A 19,701-nucleotide genomic window follows, 5' to 3' on the forward strand; every position below is an offset into this window, starting at 1 on the left:
TCTGGTGTGGAATTCTTATAGTCCCTTCCCAAGACTACAAATACTAGCATGCACTGCTCAGACTCCCTGAACCAGAGAGAGATTGGAAGGGAGTATGAGAATTCTATGTACCTGATAAAGAAAGGAGTTGGAAAACTACAATTCTGGGTTATGTAAAATAGATACAGTCCCTGAAAAGGGCTAAAATTGTACCTTACCCTGAATGAAAACCAGAGAAAAATAGTAAGTGCTTTACAGGGAAGGTGATTCCTGGGAATAGGTTGTAGAATTCAGAATGACTCCTAAGAGAGTGGGATTTTATCCGAGTGGGCATTCCTCTTTCCAGAACTCTAAGGACTAGGGACGTGAAGAAGTTTCTGTTGGTTTGATTACAAACCACTTATGGTGTTTGTAAGAAATTCATAGCCTGTTCTTCCTTTGCCCAATTTTAAGTGGCGATGCATTGCTACCTCAGCTGCTAGGAGACTGCGATCTAGCCTTCTAGGCTCTGTGGGGACAGATCTATTACTTCCAGTGGCAGTTTAGCATATTCAGCTACTCATGTTTATCCTGCCTCTCTCTCTTTCTTGTTCTGGCCTCTGAAACCTCCCTCCATCATGAACTTTCCCCAGGCAGTGACAAAGTAGAAGGGAATTCACAAAGTGAATCTGGACAGTTAAGGTTATTATGGTAGAGTCAGGAAACATTGGTTCTAGTTTCTGCTCTGAAAGAGACCTTGGACAAGGCATTTACCGCTTAGCTCCTGTTTTCTTGTTTTAAAACAGGAGTGTCAATTCTAAAATCTCTCCCAGAAAGGCAGGAGGCCCGGAATTTTAATGAAGAGATTTGATTTTGAATCCAAGCTCCAGCTCTTGCTAGCTGTGGGTCCCTGGGTAAATCATTTCACCTGCATGATCCTTTTTCTTCATCTGTAAAAGGGATTTACTTTCTGTCCCACATTGGTTTTTTTAATCCTCCAAAATTTATTTATTTTACCCCTTTTAAAATAGTATTTTATTTTTCCAAATATATGCAAAGATAGCTCTCCTTTTGAATACTCTGTTACATTTATTGTAAACCTAAAGAAAGATATTACCCCAGAATTATTTTCATGAAGCAAATATGGTTTTGAGCTCCAAATCAGAAAAAAGATAAAAGCCCCCAAAAAGAAAAATTCAGTCTAGTCTTATTAATATTGACACAAAATCTCCAACAAAATATAGTGAATGACAGAAACACATATGACCAAAAAGTATTCATTGCTACCAAATTGTGATAAGATTATGAATGAAATCATTGCTCATTATCATGAAAATTTTCATCATATCAATGGGCAAAAAATCATTTTTAAGTGATTAGAGGTAGATCTTTCAGAAGATGTCTCAATGTACCAAATATTTGTTAAGCACATACTGGATAAGAAAAAGATAGTTTTCAACATTAACCTTTGCAAAATCTTGTATTCCAAATTTTCCTCCCTCTTCTCCACCCCCAAGCCAGCAAGCAACCTTCTATCCCACGTTGTTGTGAAGAAAATACTTTGGAAATCTAAGAACAGTAAATGACTATGAGTGATCATGATGGGGTTTTTTCACAGCATTTTTTAGTTTCTCCTTGTGATCAGTGAAAAAAGGAAATGCTGTGACTCAGGGCTGTAGGAGGGACCTTTTTTTTTTTTCTGGGAAAGAGCAAGAAAGGACAGTTATCTTCTTATCTCAGCTTTGCCACTGACTTGTCCAAATCACTTACCCAGATTTCCTTTCTCTCAACTAAGCATGATACCACCTTTCTTCATGTAGAGAATTTATTCTATTTGTGACCACCATGTCATGTCTTGTCCGTTATTCATAACTTGAGTTTTCAATTTGTAAAGCAAGATTCCATGCAGAAATGCATGTGTATATATGATTATGTGTATATGTAATGATGGGACAGCTAAGTGATAGAGTGCCAGACCTAGAGTCAAGAAGACTTGAATTCAAATCCGTAATCAGACATTTAGTAGCTGTATAACCCTGGGCAAGTCACTTAATCCTGTTTGCCTTAGTTTCCTCATCTGTAAAATGATCTGGAGAAGGATAAACTAAACCACTCCAGTATCTTTGCCAAGATCCCCCCACACGAGTTCATAAAGAGTTGAACAGGACTGAAATGACAGAACAATTGAGAATACACTTTGGTTTCTAGAGCATTACAGACAGTGCGTTGGAGAAAGAGTGTCAAGGTGATAATGATATTTCACATTTCATGATCAATTTAAGGCTTACAAAGTACTTTTCTCACAACCTACCTGTGAAGTAGGTGGTGCAAGCATTCCCATCCCTCTTTTACAGAGGAGAGAACCGAGGAGCCAAAGTGTTAATGACTTTTCTAGAGTTTCATAATTAGGAAATGGAAGAAGCAGGTTCAAATCCAAGTCTACTGAGTCTAAGATCAATACTCTCTCTATCGTGTGCATATTATTGTATGTCTTATAGGAAAGAACAAATGGAGAGAAAGCTACCAGAGGCTGAGATCAGTAGGGATGCTTAGTTCTCCCTCTGCCCTGGATCAGTGACTCAATGGTATATAAAATATGCTCATGCGTAATGGTTGTGCTGGTGGGATTTGTGGGGTCCTCCAGCACTAGCTAGAGCTCTGACTGGCCTCTGTCTCCTCTCTCCAGGAATGAGACTGTGCTGCACCAATTCTGCTGTCCAGCTGCTGATGCCGAACAGAAGCCTGCATCTTCAGATCTGGCCTCCCAAAGGTGGGAATTTGGATGTCTGTCTTTTTCTTTTATCATGTTTGGGTATTCCTTTAGATCTTTCCTATGTTCTTTCCTACCTGATCAAACCTTTCATTTCATGCTTATATTCTTTTCTTCTGGTCAATTTTCATGAAATTTCTTATTTTTCCCTCTTCATTTTGTTTTCAAGTCACTTAGTTTCTATCTGCCTCAGTTTCCTCAAATGGGATATTAATAGCACCTACCTCTTGTGGTTGTTGTGAGGATCAAATGAGATAGTATTTCTAAAGCTTTTAGCACAGTGCTTAATAAATGCTTGTTCTCCCCCTCCCCACTCAGACCCTTTGGGAACTGGAGTACCTTGCCCCTCTTCATTATAAAAATGCCATATAAAGTGCAATAATTTTTAAAATGCAAATTGAATTAAAACTAATTTAGTTTTAATGTATTTTATACCTATTCAGAGAATTGGAAATAGCATGGGGGGAAGGGTGGTTGAAAAACCAAGCATGAGGAATTTTGGTGCTAGGCTTTTGCTTTCTGGGAGGTAAATATATAAAGTATAAATTAGGTTTTCTTCCCCAAGGAAGAAGATATACTTCTATGTTTCATGATACCTATGTTTCAAAAGGTGCCAACATCTTCCCTTTATGTCCTCTCAATATAAGCGCCCATGTCCCTAATTGCTCTATTCTGAGTCATCTTCCCTTATTTTTCCATTCCCTGAACAAAGACCAGAAAACTGATAAGGAGCAATACTCCAAGCTCTCATCCTATAACAACTTTGGTGTTTCCGACTTGAATCATAGTATTTAAGACTTGAAGGAAACATCGAATTCAAACCCCACATTTTACAGATGAGGAGTTGAGGCCGGAGAATAAAGTGATTTGTCCAAGATTACCCAGTTAGCAAGGAGAAGAGGTCAAGTTTTAACTTATACCCTCTGATTCAAAATTCTGGGCTCTTCCCACTCCTCTCCTTTGCTTTTTCTGTATTTCTCCCCTTTCTGCCCCTCCTACATCACATAACATTTTAACACTCTTTCAGTCTCATGCTGTCCCCCCTACCACATCCCTGAAAGCCCCTTCCTGCTCCTCTCTAGCCTAAACATGGTGGGTAAGGGATGGGCCAAGGCGCTGGAACTTTTGGCAAGAGGTGGGAATGTGATTGACTTCAAACTCCAGAACAGACAGGTAACTGATTTGGGTTGGGGAGGTTATGGAATGAAGCTTTTTCTTGAAGTGAGGTTTTTTTCATGGCGTCTGGGACCTCCAACATATTAGGGGACCCTGTCCCATGATTTGAGATATGTTAATGGGAAATCTACCATCTTAAAAGTTCCCAAGAAGACTGCCATTTGCCTTTCATCTTGAGGGGCTATCAGCTAGATTTGGGAACTCTAGAGGGAAATATTTTTCTTTGATTTGGTGTTGGATTTGTCAGCGGCCTGAAAGCCCTCCCTTTCCTCTCCCCTCCCCCTAATTCAAGGGGGGGGGGCGGGATTGTGACTTGTCCCCAGGTTGGTCCAGGACTCTGGTTCTCTCTCCATGTCTGTTTCCTGGCTTCTCCTAGTTCCTGTTGTCCTATTTGTCTGTTTGTCTGGCTTGTGGCTTTCCACTGTATGTGTCTGCCTGTCTGTGTTGTCAGGGCCTCTGATTCTCTGGGAGGATCCTGCCTCTTTGTTATCTCGTCTTGCTGCTTTATAGAACATGTATTAGTCTGTTTGCTTCTGGATGTCTCAGGGGGGATTCTACTTTTGTTTATCTTCCATAAGACCTTCTTCCTTCTCTGCCCCTTAAATCCCAAGCTCTGGGATGGGGCATGGGATGCCCTGGGATGCCCTTATTGTTCTCTTTAAGCAGAGGAGGTCATCTTTGAGGAAACTGCAAGTCTAGTGACTATTAACTCTTAACCCTCTCCTCTATACCTTGTGTTGGGCATAAGGAGAGGGGCTAGAACTAGAAATGGAGCAGAATTGCTAACTTCAGATGGGTTGCACACAAAACTCCTAATGGCCTCTCAGAGGAAAGTCTCTTTGTATATCCATCCGGTTCCCTCCAATTTAGCCATGCTCCACACACAGTACAGCTTCCCAATGCCACCCTAGGATAAGTCATTTGGGTATCCCAGTGACTCAGAGAGGAGTCCAGCAAAAGTTAATCAGAGCTCAGCATGGTTTCCTGGATGGTTGTAGGTAGGATAAGGTAATTGGGTCTCAGCTTTCGGCCAGTCAAATTTGCCTGTTGGCTTGATCAGATTATAGGAAAGGATAATAACATTTCTCCCCAGCTTATGTTCTGGGCAAGAAGGGAGGACAAAAGGCTCTGGGAGAATAGGAATAGATCCAATCAGGAGAGGTTTGTGCACCCCACTTCTAGCTTTATTTGCCCTCCTGTCCTTAACTCTCTGTTTTAATGAGGGCAGCCCTCATGAATACTCTGGCTTTATCCTGTGTGGCTGGTTTTAGCCAACTGGACTGTCAGAGCCGGTTTGTATTATCTCCTCCATCCCACCTTCCAAATGTGGAGCTAAGCAGAGTATCTTTAATTGAGCTATCTGGGTGCCACTAGTGTGGCTTGTCACTCTAAGAGGATTACTTGGTCCTGGGATTAATCAAGTGTGCAAAGGGAGGACCGACTCATGCTTCGGTCAGCTGAATGCTCGTCCTGGTGGTCCCGCTTCCATTCTCTAGTGTGGCCCCAGAGAACCCCTCACAGACCAGCTGATAGAAGGAGAAAAGCTTGATGCTGGTGAAGGAGAGTCTGAAAAAAAAGGAAATATTTTTCTTTGCAGGATAGAGAATGAGGAACTAGGAGGGAATAACATTGATTCTTTTCTGGTGGAGAACAAGAGGCAGAGAAAGAACTCATGTTAAGCCAGTGAGAAGGGAAGGAAGTCACATAGGGAGAGCATCAGGGACCAGAGCAGTGGGAAACAGTTTGCAGAGATAATTCAGCATCCTCAGAGTCTGTGGAGCAAACCCTCCTGTGCCAGAACACTAGGGAGAATCTGTAGGGCTTTGAACCAGGACTGCTCCCTCTGGCCCCTGGTTAAATTCAGAAAGGTAGGCCCCTTGGCCAGGTTCACCTTGTGTAATTTAGTTATGTTAGCACTTCATGGTGGGGTTGAATGGGACTGGAGCAGTGTTAATGAGGCTATATTCACTGTCCTATTATTTGGACCTGGGAAGCAGCAGGAAGAACTCTGCCTCAATACAGTTTGAAGAGTATAGTCTGACCCAATCCTGGCTTGCCCCTCCCCATCTTCTTCCCCCCAGCTAATGGCAGGACTTTATTCTGGGGAGCTGAATAGGCCAGTAATTGCAGCCCTACTTTCCATCCCTCTGGCTCGGCTCCCCATCCCTCTCTCCCATCTCTCTGTGACACACCAAACAATGACCCAGGAGCTGGCCAGGCGCCTCTCAGCAGTGAGCAGAATTGCAGTCCATTTGTCTCTGTGGGTGGCAACGGGGGCCCCGATGAGGGAGATTGGTTTTTATTAGAGTAATGAGAGGAGGCTGCTGCTGGGATGAAGCCAGAAGCAGCAGCTGCTTTTCTGGAAGGGGAGGCTCCAGCCCCCTGTGGGTCTCTCCAGCTTCCTGAGAAGGGGCTTCCGAGTCAGGAGAAAAAAGGTGCTGCAAAGAGAAGCACCCTGGGGAAATTGGAACAAGATTTGGGAGGCTTCTGCAGAACTTAAACCTCAGATCCAACAAAAGTACTCAAATGCCCATGATGTTTCCTTCACCTTCATTCTTGAGAATACTTCCTTCCCATCAATTCCCCACATCTATATCCTAGAAGCTAGAAAAATAAATGTTCTCTGGGGGAGTCAAGATAAATTTTTGTATCCACTTATAATTTTTCCAACCTTAGCCAATCTTTCTATCATTTAAATTTAAAAAAAATTATCATTCAGGGCCTTATGCTAGCAAAGTGCTATGCCAGATATAGGAGATCCAAAGATAATGTGAATTATAAGTCCACATTAATAAGTCCCTTACCCTGAGAGAACTCATATTCTATTGAAGATACAACATGGAAACAGATGAGTAAATATAAAATGATTTGAGAGGGGAAAGGATGCTAAACAACAATCACTACCACAATCAGGGAGCTCAACAAAAGTTGTGGGTGAAATTTAGGATTCTAAGAGACTGGATTTTGTAGGGTATATGTCAATTATTGGGGAAAGCTTGTGCAAAGACCTGGAGGTGGGAGACAGAAGATAGAGTTCAGGGAACTGCAAGCAGGGCCATTGTCCCTAAATGAATAGACTCAATTTGTGATTTTGTTGGTATGGAGAATTCCTAGATGAAGAATCTCTTTACCAATAATGGTCAGCACCTCTTCTAAGTCTTGGTGGTCTAGAGCACTGAGAAATGAGCTACCTAGAGTCACATCCCAATTTGTGTCAGGCTTGGAACTTCAACTCAAGGCTTTCTGGTTTTTGAAGTTGCCTCAAAACATATGGAAGTGAAACAAGACTGAACTTCATAACTATATTGTAGAAGGCTTAAATGCCAAGCTGGGTGTTTATGTTCTCTCTTAGAGGCAATAGGGAGCCACTGATGATTCATTTGGGGTCCAGAGTCACTTTAACTTTAACCACCCCTATACTGATCAGCCCTTTTGTCCTATGAGTATTTGTGGCAGAGACTGCTTTCCAATAGAGGCCGCTGGCCTAGGACTCCTAGGTAATGGTGATAGTTTGATGTGGAGGAAACCGGGAATAAGCTTGGACAGAGCAAACATTTCCCCTTTTCCTGCTTGTCTCTGAGTGGGGTTGCTGATATCGGGGCTGAGGTATGATCAATATAGCTTGGCCAGTGTTTACTCAGCGATTATGGAGCAATTAAATTCTCAATCAATACAGTTTAAACTTCAAGCATTTGAGTTCTCCAGGCCTCCTGTGCCTGCTCCATTAGTCACAGCCCTGGCTTAGCAGCTGCTGGGAGCTTCTGGCTGTGAGCTGGATGTATGTCACTTCTTTCTCTTCTCATCCGTCCCTGCTGTTCAGTGTTTAGCAGGGAAAGGGCCTGCTATTAAGCAAGTTGGATGAATTGCCAAGATGCTATTGGACAAATCTGAGGGGCTCAGACCATGGAAGCTAAGGTTTCCTGATAGTCCATGTTCCCTTTTTCCCAATCCACCCCTTTCTGTTTCCCAGCCTCTCTTGCCATTGTCCCTGGGAGATTCCTCAAACCAAAAGACCAGTGTATGAAGGGATGAGATCAAAGGGAAAAATATTCTTATTCCCATGGGACAAAGTTTCCTGGGATACCATATCTTGAAATCCAGGACAAACAGCTATTAATGAAGTAGGGACTCATACTAGCTGACTTTTACAGGGCTCTCTAAAGTTTGCAAAACCTTATGTATGTTATTTCATTTGAACTTCACAACAAATCTGAGGTACAAGTTTCTTCACTTTACAGATGAGGAAAATGGGACTGGATATGTGATTTGCCTCAAGTCACCTTATAGCTAGTGTTTAAGGCAATATTCAAATGTACTTCTTATCTCCAAGGCTCAGTGCTCTATACAGATCTAGACCACATGACATCTTCATAGTTTGGAAATACATAATATAAATGTATATATGCATACATATATGTATATATATATATATATATATATATATATATATATATATATATATATATCTTCTTAGAACTTGTCTCTTTTATCTCAGAGTCTTTTTACCACAAGTATACAATTCCACCCTAGTTTCTGGCCATTCTCTAAGTCTTTTACCTCAATTCTAGGGGCTTCTTTCCTCTACCAGTCCTTGCTTAAGAATTTCCTCATCCTCACCCCACAAGTAGTGATGGAGGTGCCTTTAGCTTTTAACAAAGCTGTTATGCTCTTTACAATTTTAACATACATGCAATACTTTAAACCAAAGAGTTTTCTGACACTTTAAAGACAAAAAAGTCAACAAGGTAGTTTTGATAACTTTGACATTATTTAATTTAAATTATTTCAAGAGGCAAAGAAGATGAGAAAAACATGTTATTTTACAGCTTGTAATTGTTACCTACAAAATTCTGGTTAACACCTCCAGGGTACAATTTATGGTGTATCACTGAGTCTAAGTGAATACCGATCTGTGCCTCCTTAGTGCTGAAAGGAATTTGGAGGCGATAGACATTGGGTAACAAGGTCAATGGAAGGAAAATGCATGTTTGGATTTGTTGAGACATGAATTCTTCTTCATTTCACCCTTGGTTTTTGTCTAGAAGTAAGGTATTGGCAAATGTATTTTATTTAACAAGTTTTTGTTTATTTGCTGAGAAGTATGGACTGAAAAAAGTACTGCATATAGATAGATCAGTAACAACAACAGAAAAAAAGAAACTTTAACTCATTTTAGTGCAATTAGAAAATATAGTTTTACATGTCAGTAAGAAGGATTTGGACACAAGAAAATCTGTCCTTCTGAATTGAGAAGCTTTTGTGTGTAAACCACTGAGGTTCATTAGCCTCCTTTTGTAGTGATTTTAAAATATAAGATTGACAAGTGGGGGTATAGTTCATCTCTGAGTTGAGGTAAATGGACTAAATTTTCTCAAAAGTCCTGTGTTGCTATGAGTTTTGTCTTGTTTGCCTTTTTTTCCTACATTTATACCCTTGTCTCTTGTGTCTCTCAGAATGATCTTAGTTGGAAGAGGAAGGTTCTCTCTGGGAGGCATTCATGCAAACAGGGAATCAGGGATGTTAGAGGTAATGAGAGGCAATGGCATTAGAACATTAGAATGGATTTGGGCAATTGGACGTTGTGGGAATGGAACAGACAGGAGAATGGCAGTCATATCCAAAGGAGGGAGAATCAAGGAGTCCATGCTTCTTTCTCCTTCATCTGTGTTCTTGGGCCACTTGTGTTTTATGGGACATGGCCACTTTCTGTATATACAATAATCTGGATCTGGCCATCTGGGTTCTCTTTAGGTTCCAAAGGCCACACAAGTGTGTGTATTACCTCTATAGACCCGTATATTGGAATGAGGATTCTTCAGTAAAGTCTTGCTCATTTGTTACTATTGAATTCATGAAGAAAAGGAAAGAAAATAAGCATTTATTAGACATCTGCTATATGCCAGGCATTGTGATAAACTCTTTACAAATATTATTCATTAAACGCCCCCTAACAATCCTGGAAGGTAGATGCTATTATGATCCCCATTTTACAGTTGAGGAAATTGAGGCTGACAGAGCTTAAGTGACAAATGGTTACTTTGTGTAGGTAAAGTGCTATATAATAATAATAATTATTATTATCTGTATACTATTATTATCAAGTTATTATTATCATATTTGTAAAAACTATTCTGTAACTAAGTGAGAACAGCTCTCCTTTGTAATAAAAATGTCTGGAATACAGAATTGCTGATTTTCAGAGAATAGGAGTCAGTACCCAAGATACTCAAAACTAACTATCAGGGATCATAGCTGAATAGGAAATGTACAATCTGCCTTTAAATTAACTCAAAATGGGGCAGTTTTTAAGACTTTCATGATTTATTACTTAGTTTAATGAGTTGTTACATTCAAATATACTTCAGTTACTGGCCAACATTCTGGTAATTAGCTTCATTATGCAGTAGGTTACTGGTTTCCTAATTTAGGCCTTTACAATTGGATTGGACCTACCAGAATATGCTTCCCACGCACAGAGATAAGAAGAACCAAAGGTCCAGAATTGCCTCTTTGCCGCATGAAACTTTGGAAGAGAATTTTTGTAGAGAAATAAGTCTTACCCATATACTTCACCCACCATTAGCAAAGAAAGGGATTGATTCTTTACAAGACAATGCTGAAAGATGTATCTATCATCCTTTTTCTACTCCCACATGGGTTCAAGAAAGTATAAGGCCAATGGAAAATTTGACAGGAGGTCAAGATTTCAGCTGTGACCCTATCCCTTTAGCTGTTCCCAGAAAAAAGACATCTAGATGGTCATTCTGTTTTCTACTGTCCAAGCATCTGGAGGGGAGCAGACTTCCCAGTGAAACACAGAAGCTAAGAAAGCACTTGGCCAGACCTAAGACAAAAGATTTAAAGTAGACTGGACTAGTCTAAGCCAGACCAGATCAAAGTGAAGTTAATAGAATTGGGCAGGTATGAATTCCATCAGCCTCAGGGACTTTGGAGGAGTAGGTAGGATGACCTTTTTCACTCTCCCTTTCCCACCCCCGTACAGGAGCAGAATTTAGTGACAATGATTAGTGTTTATGGGCTACAGTCAGGTCTTTCGGTCTCTTCTATGATATGTGAAATAAAGATTTTCTCACATCTATGACTCATGCTGTATATTTGAGTGCCTGTCAGGGAATTGAAGACCCACATTTGGGAAACTTAGAGGTTTTGTTCAATGTATTCTAAGGTTGATGAAGATGTGAGAGAGAGCCAAGGAGGGATTCCTGGGGAAAGGGTCATCCTCAAGTGTAACAAAATCTATGTGAATTAAGTTTCTGAGGGAGATGATCCCTGCGTCACAGGAATACCAGCTATGACATGGTTATATGTGGGGGCTAAGCATGAATTCTAAACCCTGGGACTAAAGGGTTTTTAGCAATATGAAAAGAGGTTTTGTAAAGTCAGCATTACTAGAATCCTGCACTAAGGCCTGTGAGGTAAATTTAAATTCTGGGGAGGAAGGTATCTAGGTCTAGGGCTGGACTAGGGTGAAGATGTGACTGCATGAAGCCCAGTGGGGTCTCAGAGTTCCTGACAACAGGAAAGAATCCAGTTGTTTATACCTAGCCTAGGGTTCCCCATGGCTCTAAGGAAGCACCAGCCTCTCTTGGTGGGCTGGGTTCAAAGAAAAGGCAGGTTTCAGCTGCTCAAAAGAACTCCATTCATATCACAAATTGTTGTTGGTTTTAAAAGCTCAGTATTCAAAAGAGAAAGTTTGGGAACAGAGGGACTAATTTAGGGAAGACATCAAAAGAGCTATGCATCTGGAAGAATGCTAACATATGGGGGGTGTGATAGATTAGGAGAAAAGATTTTCCAGGCATTTCAGCTAGAGAGAAATGATTTCACCTGACATTGGGCTTCACTGAGAAGGACTGGATTGGATTAAGAGAAGGGCCATTTTATGGGTGAAATCTTCTTGCCAGTGGGAGATGAAAAAAATAGGGAAAGAAAGTGGGATTTAGTCCAGCTTAGTCCAGACTTAGGAAGTTTGGGGAATAGAGACTATCTCTGTCCTTTTTCTAGAAAGATACCCCGAGCTGGAGTGCAAAAGACATTTTCTCATGTAATAATTATCAGTCTTGGTGGATGTCTGGATCTTTGAATTCTTAAAGTGGAAGTTTGTTATGAAGTAATTCCAAAGGTTGGAGATACTCAGGGAAGTCTCATTTCTGAGGTTAAAATCCTAGATTAAAGGATGCTCAGCTTTAGTGTTATTAAAGAAAACCCTTTGGAACTTATGACTTGGGCACATAATTTCTCACTTCATGGCTGCCATATTGTATACCATTGGTTCTCCAAGGCTGATGTCAGGAACTCAACTTTGTCCAAAAGCTTTTTTAACAGACTCTGTGGGTGAGACAATGCCTGTGTCTGCCATATGTTTTTGCCCCAGTCATTAATGACTCCTGGGGACTGACTTTCCACATTTCCCATCTGCTGTACTCTCAGAATCCCCATAGAAGAAAAGCAGAAGGAAAGAAGGGAAAGAGTCTATATGCTTCCTTCTGTAGGTCAGAAAAAAGGGAGGGATCCTCCAAAAACAATTTATCTTACAACAGGGAGAGCCAGTCAGTTCATCTTAAGGACAGCTCCAGTGAATGAGACTTAATTAGATGTCTTTAGTAGTTGAAACAAGATGCCACAGGGTTTGCCATCCTCTCAGTAGGGAGATACTTTAAAAACTCCTAAATATTGACTGCCCTGTTAACCCATAAAGAATCTTCCTTTAAAAATGTTCCTCAAGAAACTTGGAAGGAAGTATTTGTTTTTATTCTTGGGTCACAGCAAATGGGTAAGAGAGCTGAAGACTTAGCAATAGAAAAGACACCAATGCAATAGCCAATAAAAAGTATTTTCACCTCTTTATTTTTGGTCTAAACCTTATTTTTTAGCATTAGTCTCATTCTATAAATTTGACTGGCTTGCATGTTTCTACTGATATTCCTTTAACAAATTTTATTGGCATTTTTTGTTCAAATCACTTACTTCTCTCAATAAATCCCTCATTTCTTCCTTTCCCAGAAAGCCAATTCATATATAGTGAAATGTCTTAGTGTGAGACAAAATGCTGAAGAATATCCAAGACTTTTAGGATAAACTAGCAAGAAACGTACACAAAAAGTTACCTGGAGTTATATTACTATGGACAAAACCTCCACATGTAGCATGGAGAGGGTCATGTATCACTTATAACAGTCAATAATATACATCTCTGGCATCTTCTCCCCTCCACCCTTCTCTAAGAGAGACTTTTATTGTTTGTCAGGAGGGGAAGCATGAGATTGGGGCCTAGTGTCTGGCTACTCTGGTTCCTCAAAGAGAGAGGGTACCAGACTAGAATGATATCTGTTTCTTTAAATATTATTAACCTAACCTATACTTGCCAATTTGGCTTCATGCCTTACACAAATGGATGGCAATGGTCTCCATCAGTGAGAAAAGAGAATCCCATACTCATATGCTTAGGGGCTCAGATTACACTAGAAAGAATATTTTTTAAAAAGAAAGGAGAAAAAGGCAGTTCATCAAAACTAACACATGCAATATTACATGACCCTCTTTCTTCCTCTTAATCTCCTAACACCATAACTATAGGTCTGGTTCCAAGCACACATCTCATGGGGTTGCAGTTCTGTAGACACCAAGTATAATGGAAAACAAAATATAAAAAAAACATGGAAACAGTCAGTAAGGGCAATCTAATGTTTTCTTAGTATAAGTAGTTTGTAGTCAGGTTACAAAAGGCTTTAAATGAGAGATTGAATGCTAGGGAGATAGTTATAGGGTGTTTTAGAAACAATGTGAAATGCTGAATATTTTTGATTGTAAGAATAGTATAGCCAGACCCGTGCCCTAAAAAAGATCATTTTGGATGTGTATAAGATGTATTTAAAAATTCAGGGAGGGAAAGGAGAATAGCAATTTGAATGCTATTACTAGAATTCCTATGAGAAGCAATAGAGACCATGTGATGAGAGCATGTGCTTGGGGAACATTGTGGAGATAGAATTGTCAAGGCATGGCAACTGATTCAAGAAGGAGGATATTTGGAAGAAGGAAGAGTTTAAGATGACTCAAATTTTAAATCTGAGTGACTGTAATGATGGAGATACTCTCAACAGAAACAGGGAAATTTGGAGGACAGATAGGTTTAAAGTAGCAGATAAGTTCTTGGATAGTTTGATGTTTGAATTTTTAAAAGGACATTTAGGTGAATATATCTAGAAGGAAGTTGGTAATGCAGAATTAGAATTCAAAAAGAAATGAGTAGATATAGATGATCATTGAGATCTTAGGAACTGATGAGGACATCAAGGGAGAAGATATAAAGAGAGATCCTTGAGAGACACTAATGCTTAGGGGGGTGGTAGCTGATGAATAATAATCTTGCAAAGGAGACTGATAAGGAACAATGAGATAGAAGAAGGACCAGAAGAGAAAGCAATATCCCAGGAACCAAATTATTAGAGAGTATATAAAAGGAGGGAATAACCAATAGTATAAAAAAGTACTGCAGTCAAGAAGGATAAAGTTTAAGAAAAGGTCACTAGATTTAGCAGTTAAGAAGTTGTTGGAGACTGTAGAGAAATCAAGTTTATGTAGTCAGAAACCAAATAATAAAAAGTTGAGAAATAAATGTAATACATGTACACAAAGTTTATTGTAGAAATATACTAGAAGGGCCATAGCTAGGAGCAGAGATTACAGGAAAGAAGGGCTTTAAGAGAAGAAGGTAGGAGCAGTAAGAAATTCATAAGTGAAGCAAATTCCAATATTGGAGAGTGGAGTACCTCTTAGGGTAGATTAAAAGGAAAGGAATAGAATAAAAACATAGGATCAGGGACACAGCAAGTGATAGGGAGGAAAAAATGAGTCAAAAGAATAAAAACAGATTACTTTGATCATGCATCGCTAATTTTAAACTCATTCCTTTTTAATAACCATTTTTGTTTTAAAGAAATAGGTGGAGTATAAGTAGGACAAGAATACAATGGAGGGAAACACACAAATAAGAGTCATAATCCTGAATATAAATGGGATAGATTCGCCTATAATGTGGAAAAGAATAGCGGAATGGATTGGAAAGCAGAATCCAGCAATATTCTGGGTAAAATGTTCATAAGAAATACTTCTCAAGAAAGATTCACATAAAGTTAAAATAAGGAACTTGATATGTCAGTTTAAATATACACAAAAAGTAGTTATAATCTCAGGCTTGGTGACAGTAAAATTAGGAATGATTAAAAAAGATAAACAGGGAAACCATACAACTCACAAACATCATATTTAATGAATAAATAAAAATACTCATTATATGTGTAACAAAAGATATAAGATCTAAATTCTTAAAGGAAAAGTTAATTGATCTGCAAGTAAAATAATAATATTGTGAAACCTCAATTTTAGACTTAAAAAAATCTAAAACAAGAGAACCTGAATAGAATTTGGAAAAATTAGATGTAATAAATCTCTGGTGATTACTGAATGGAAACAGAAAGGATTACATATATTCACATTTATCATGTCATTTATATAAAAATTAACCCTGCATTAGAGAATAAAAACCTCATAAAATAAGCATAAATATCAGACCCATACTTAACTGATCATAATTTAATAATATTCAATAAAAGACTTTGAGAAATGGATTACAAGTTAATTTGAAGAGTAATTTAATCCTAAAGAACTTGGGTGAAACAACAAAGAATAGAAATAATAAGAATAACAATAGTGAGAGCATACCAAAATTTTTGGGATACAACTAAAGCAATCATTAGGAGAAAATTATTTCATCAGCAAGAGAGAGAAAAGCAATTCATCAAATTGGGCAAGCAAAGCCTCCCCCGCCTAATAAATACCAAATTAAAAATTCTGAAATTCAAAGAAGCAAAGTGAAAGCAAAAACAAATCTAATAAGAAAACATGGAAGTGATAAATAAAAAATAGGAGCTAGGCTTTGGAAAAAAAATTACTAAAGACAGAAAAAGTTTGATTTCTTAAAAAGAAAACCAAAGTTTTGGTGTCAAGAATGAAAAAAGATTTATAACAATTGAAAATGAAATAAAATACCAGACATTATTTTTCCTATTTATATACAAAGACTGGTATGTCATATGAGGCAAATAGATATTTATCAGAAATATAAAATATCTAAATAAATAGAATGAGAATAGATTGTTTAAATAATCCAACTTCAGGGGGAAAATTTAAGAAGTCATAAATGAGCTCCCAAAGGGGGTAAAAACAAGGCTAGATGGATTTGCAAGTGAATTCTATCAAACATCCAAAGAACATTTAATTCCAATATTACATAAACTGCAAAAATAGGAAAACACATTCATCCACCCCAGATATCTTGGGACACCTTGCAGTAAGGATGTTTCCCCATTTAAATTTCAGCAAAATTGAAGGTTGGAAAGAGCAAAAGCAAACACACTGAAATATAAAAGAGAAGTCCTTTGAGGTATAAAGGAAGATCTCACACCTAGGAAAAAATTGAAGAGATAAACTAAATATGAAATGGTCACTGAGGAAAGTGAACTTCCCCATGATAAAAACAGTCTTAGTGTGATTTTCCCAAGTCACTCATCTACAAGGGGACCCCAATAGGAGTCCAGGAAATGAAATTGGCTGGTTATTATATATAGTGAGATAGTTTCTAACTGGAGAAAACATGGGGGAACTGTGAAATAGAAGAGGCTTGACTTCTTCCATGTTATCTTAAGACTTCTCCAGAAAAATAAAAGACATAGAGGTTTGCTCTTCTATAGTTGCCCTGACTCTAAGTGCTTTCTACATGTGTGCCTCACTTCTTCCAACCTCCCTTTAGGAGACTGAGTCCAGAGGGGATGATCCTGAATGATCCAGGATATTTGAGTCCCTTTTTCATTTGCGAGGCTACACTGGTGAGATATTTTACTTAGCCACTTTTTCTTGAGTGCCCTATTTTTGCAGGAACACGTTTTCTTCTATTATTGTTTTAGATTATAACAAGATACTGTTTCTCCATTTGTTTCATTTATCAATCTAATAGGACATATATTAAAGTATGAAGGCTGATGTGAGCAATATGGATGTTGTATTCTTAGAGCACTGAGGTGTCTAGAATTAAGTCTGAAGACTTTTAGTTGAAGGAGTGTTATAGAACTTTAGAGGCAAGGCTATTGAGAGTGTTTTACAAAATATTATTGAAACTTTGAGAACATAAGTGTTCACTAATCAATATAACATAATATGATCTCTTTTTTGTAGACTATCCAAGAATGTGGACCTTTTCAGAATTCCTGATTGGATAGACGTTTTAATAATTGTAATTGATAACTGTAATTTAGTAAAAGTAATTGGAAACATTATCAATCCTCTCACAGAGGATGAAAGGTTATTGCATGAGATGAAGTTTCCATTTATCAATGAAAGAGTTTCTGGAGATAGATTATTCTGAAGCACCAAGAGCAGCTACAAGTGCCAACAAACCTTCACATGTCATAGTCTAAAGTGCTAGATTACAGTAAAAATGCAGGCCTAGGTTAAGACTCCTCAGGAAAGGATCTATGTTGCCCTAGAGAAAAAAGGTGGTACATATGGGTCAGAAATGTGTCTTAAACACTAGAGCCTGGGAGGCATCTGAAGTAGGTGAACAAAAAGGTAGATCACTAGAAAGTCAAAGTTTTGGAATTTCACAGAGCCTAAAGATTTCAAAATCTGAAATTAAGTGGTAAGGATGCTTAAAAATATAAGAGGTTTTTCTTGTATTTTATATGCCAAGCATATGCCAAGTTCATTTATTCTACTATTAGCAAAAAAGGAGAATGGCCCTTCATGATTATAACTTAAATGGACAGCCAATTGCAATGACTGATGGAGGAGCAATAAAAATCTGAGGAAGCAAATGCAGCTAATTATTAAGGTGAAGCATACTTAAGAACCAAGCAGTAAGGAAGACACTCATAAAACCTGAGATAACAGTACCCACTTTGTTATCACTCCAATGTATACTGCATAGACAGTTTGGGACCTAGATTAGCATTTGTTTCATTGGTTTCTGGGTATAACCATGACAATGGCTATTCTCCTAACACTCAAGCTCATGAGTCCACACTGGTGTGCTTCCTTTTAACATTCAGCCAATAAATTTAATTGGGTTCTAGGAAAGACATTGAAAAAAAGACAGATAGAAAAAAATGACAGAGAGACAGACAGACACACACACAGAGAGAGAGAGACAGAGACAGAAAAGAAAACATTTATTAAGCATTTTATCTATATCAGAAACTTTGCACTGATCTCTGAGAAAATAAAAACAAGCAGCTAAAATATCCTTGCACTCAAGGAGTTTATATTCTAATAGGAAAAGATAACAGTTCAAGGGGAGCAGGAATATAATTCAAAGTTATGTAGGAGCATGGTGCAGAGTTGATCAGAAAAAAAATAGAATTCTGGTTCCCAAAAAGTTGGGCCTGAAGCTGACCTCTCAGAGCTGAACTTTGGTATTTATTTGTTTAAATAGCATAGTAAAAACAATCATTATAAAGCATTTCCTTCAGAAACTTAGGGAATACTTTTCTATAAAAACACCAGAATTTACAGTAGTAGCAGGGGAAGGAGCAGGCATGTGCTTTAAAGAACAATGATATCTAGACACATGTATAAGCAAACACACATGGTTAAGGCAGTTCTGAAATATCCAGGCCTTGGTCTCTTTCTCAAGAAATCTTTACCAACTTCTCAGTAGAGAAGGACATTGTTCCAGTGGTGGATGAATCATTTCACTGTGATGGAGTGGCTTTCTCTAAGCCTATCATAGGGTTCTGTTGCATTTCTATTTGATCCAATGGATAATGTAAGTTTTTTAGGTAGGTACAGCCTCGATCCCCTCCAGCCTCGTTAGGGTTAATTTTTCTCTTTTTAGCAGGAGTACTGTTGGGTTTTTATTATTATTATTATTATTTCTAAGCAACAGCAGCAAGTCTTAGCCTAGGTTTAACAGAAGCCTCTCTCTTCTTTGACTCAAGACCTTGATTCTGAGGTCTGTTACCAGGAGAGAGATGTAGTCACTCCTGTTTGACAGTTTCTCAGGATGAAGAGGAGGGAGGACTCTACCAAGCAACATCCTAATTTATGATATCTCACCAATTACATTTGCCAGACTCCTACTGGAGTTCCATGTAGATGACTGCTTTGGGGGGAAAGGTAGAGAGGCAATCTGTAATAGAGGAAAGTTCATTGTCTTTGCTGAGCCTTTAACAATCCTGTCATTTAGGTCTCAGATACTTTCCAAGTTGTAGGATAGTTTCCCTCTTAAAGGACTTCCTCTTTGAGTCTGTCTTTGCCCCTTCCAACCTTCAAGTTTGCTGAAACAAATGAGACACACTCTTTTATTCCCAAGATTCTGTCCTGCTCCTCTCTGCCTTTCTGTCTTGCCCCTACTTTTGCTTGAGAATAACCATCAAACCCTTCTTTCTGGAAAAGATCTATTAACTATCACATGGATCTACTCAAAATTCCTCTGATCTTCCTAACAAAAGTCCCCTTTCCTGGACACCTCCTTATATTGTGTCCCCCTATTAGAATGTAAGTTCCTTGAGAGCAGGGATTTTTCCCACTTTTATATTCTATCACCTAGCACATAGTAGGCACTTAAAAAATATGATTTATTCAGTCATACAAGACACTTTCTTTCTAAACTGCCCCCAATAATTTCTCCCAACCAGTTACCTGATCTCTGTATTTAAACCCCACTCCCCTCCACAAGTCAATCTGTTCCCCTACTCACCACTTTCCAACTCCAATATTCT

The 19,701-nt window shown here is 38.6% G+C and overlaps 1 protein-coding gene across 4 annotated transcripts in view; it reads left to right on the plus strand.

Annotated features, from left to right (window-relative positions):
• The window catches only part of IQSEC3 (IQ motif and Sec7 domain ArfGEF 3), a 158,441-nt gene that overhangs the window by 51,645 nt on the left and 87,095 nt on the right, over positions 1-19,701 (plus strand). For all 4 annotated transcript variants that reach the window (XM_031939388.1, XM_031939389.1, XM_031939391.1 and 1 more), the window contains exon 2: positions 2,645-2,728. In XM_031939388.1, coding sequence (XP_031795248.1) covers positions 2,645-2,728 — 84 coding nt within the window. The remainder of the gene's footprint in view (positions 1-2,644; positions 2,729-19,701) is intronic.

This window comes from Sarcophilus harrisii, chromosome 5 (genome assembly GCF_902635505.1).
Source record: "Sarcophilus harrisii chromosome 5, mSarHar1.11, whole genome shotgun sequence".
NCBI lineage: Eukaryota > Metazoa > Chordata > Mammalia > Dasyuromorphia > Dasyuridae > Sarcophilus > Sarcophilus harrisii.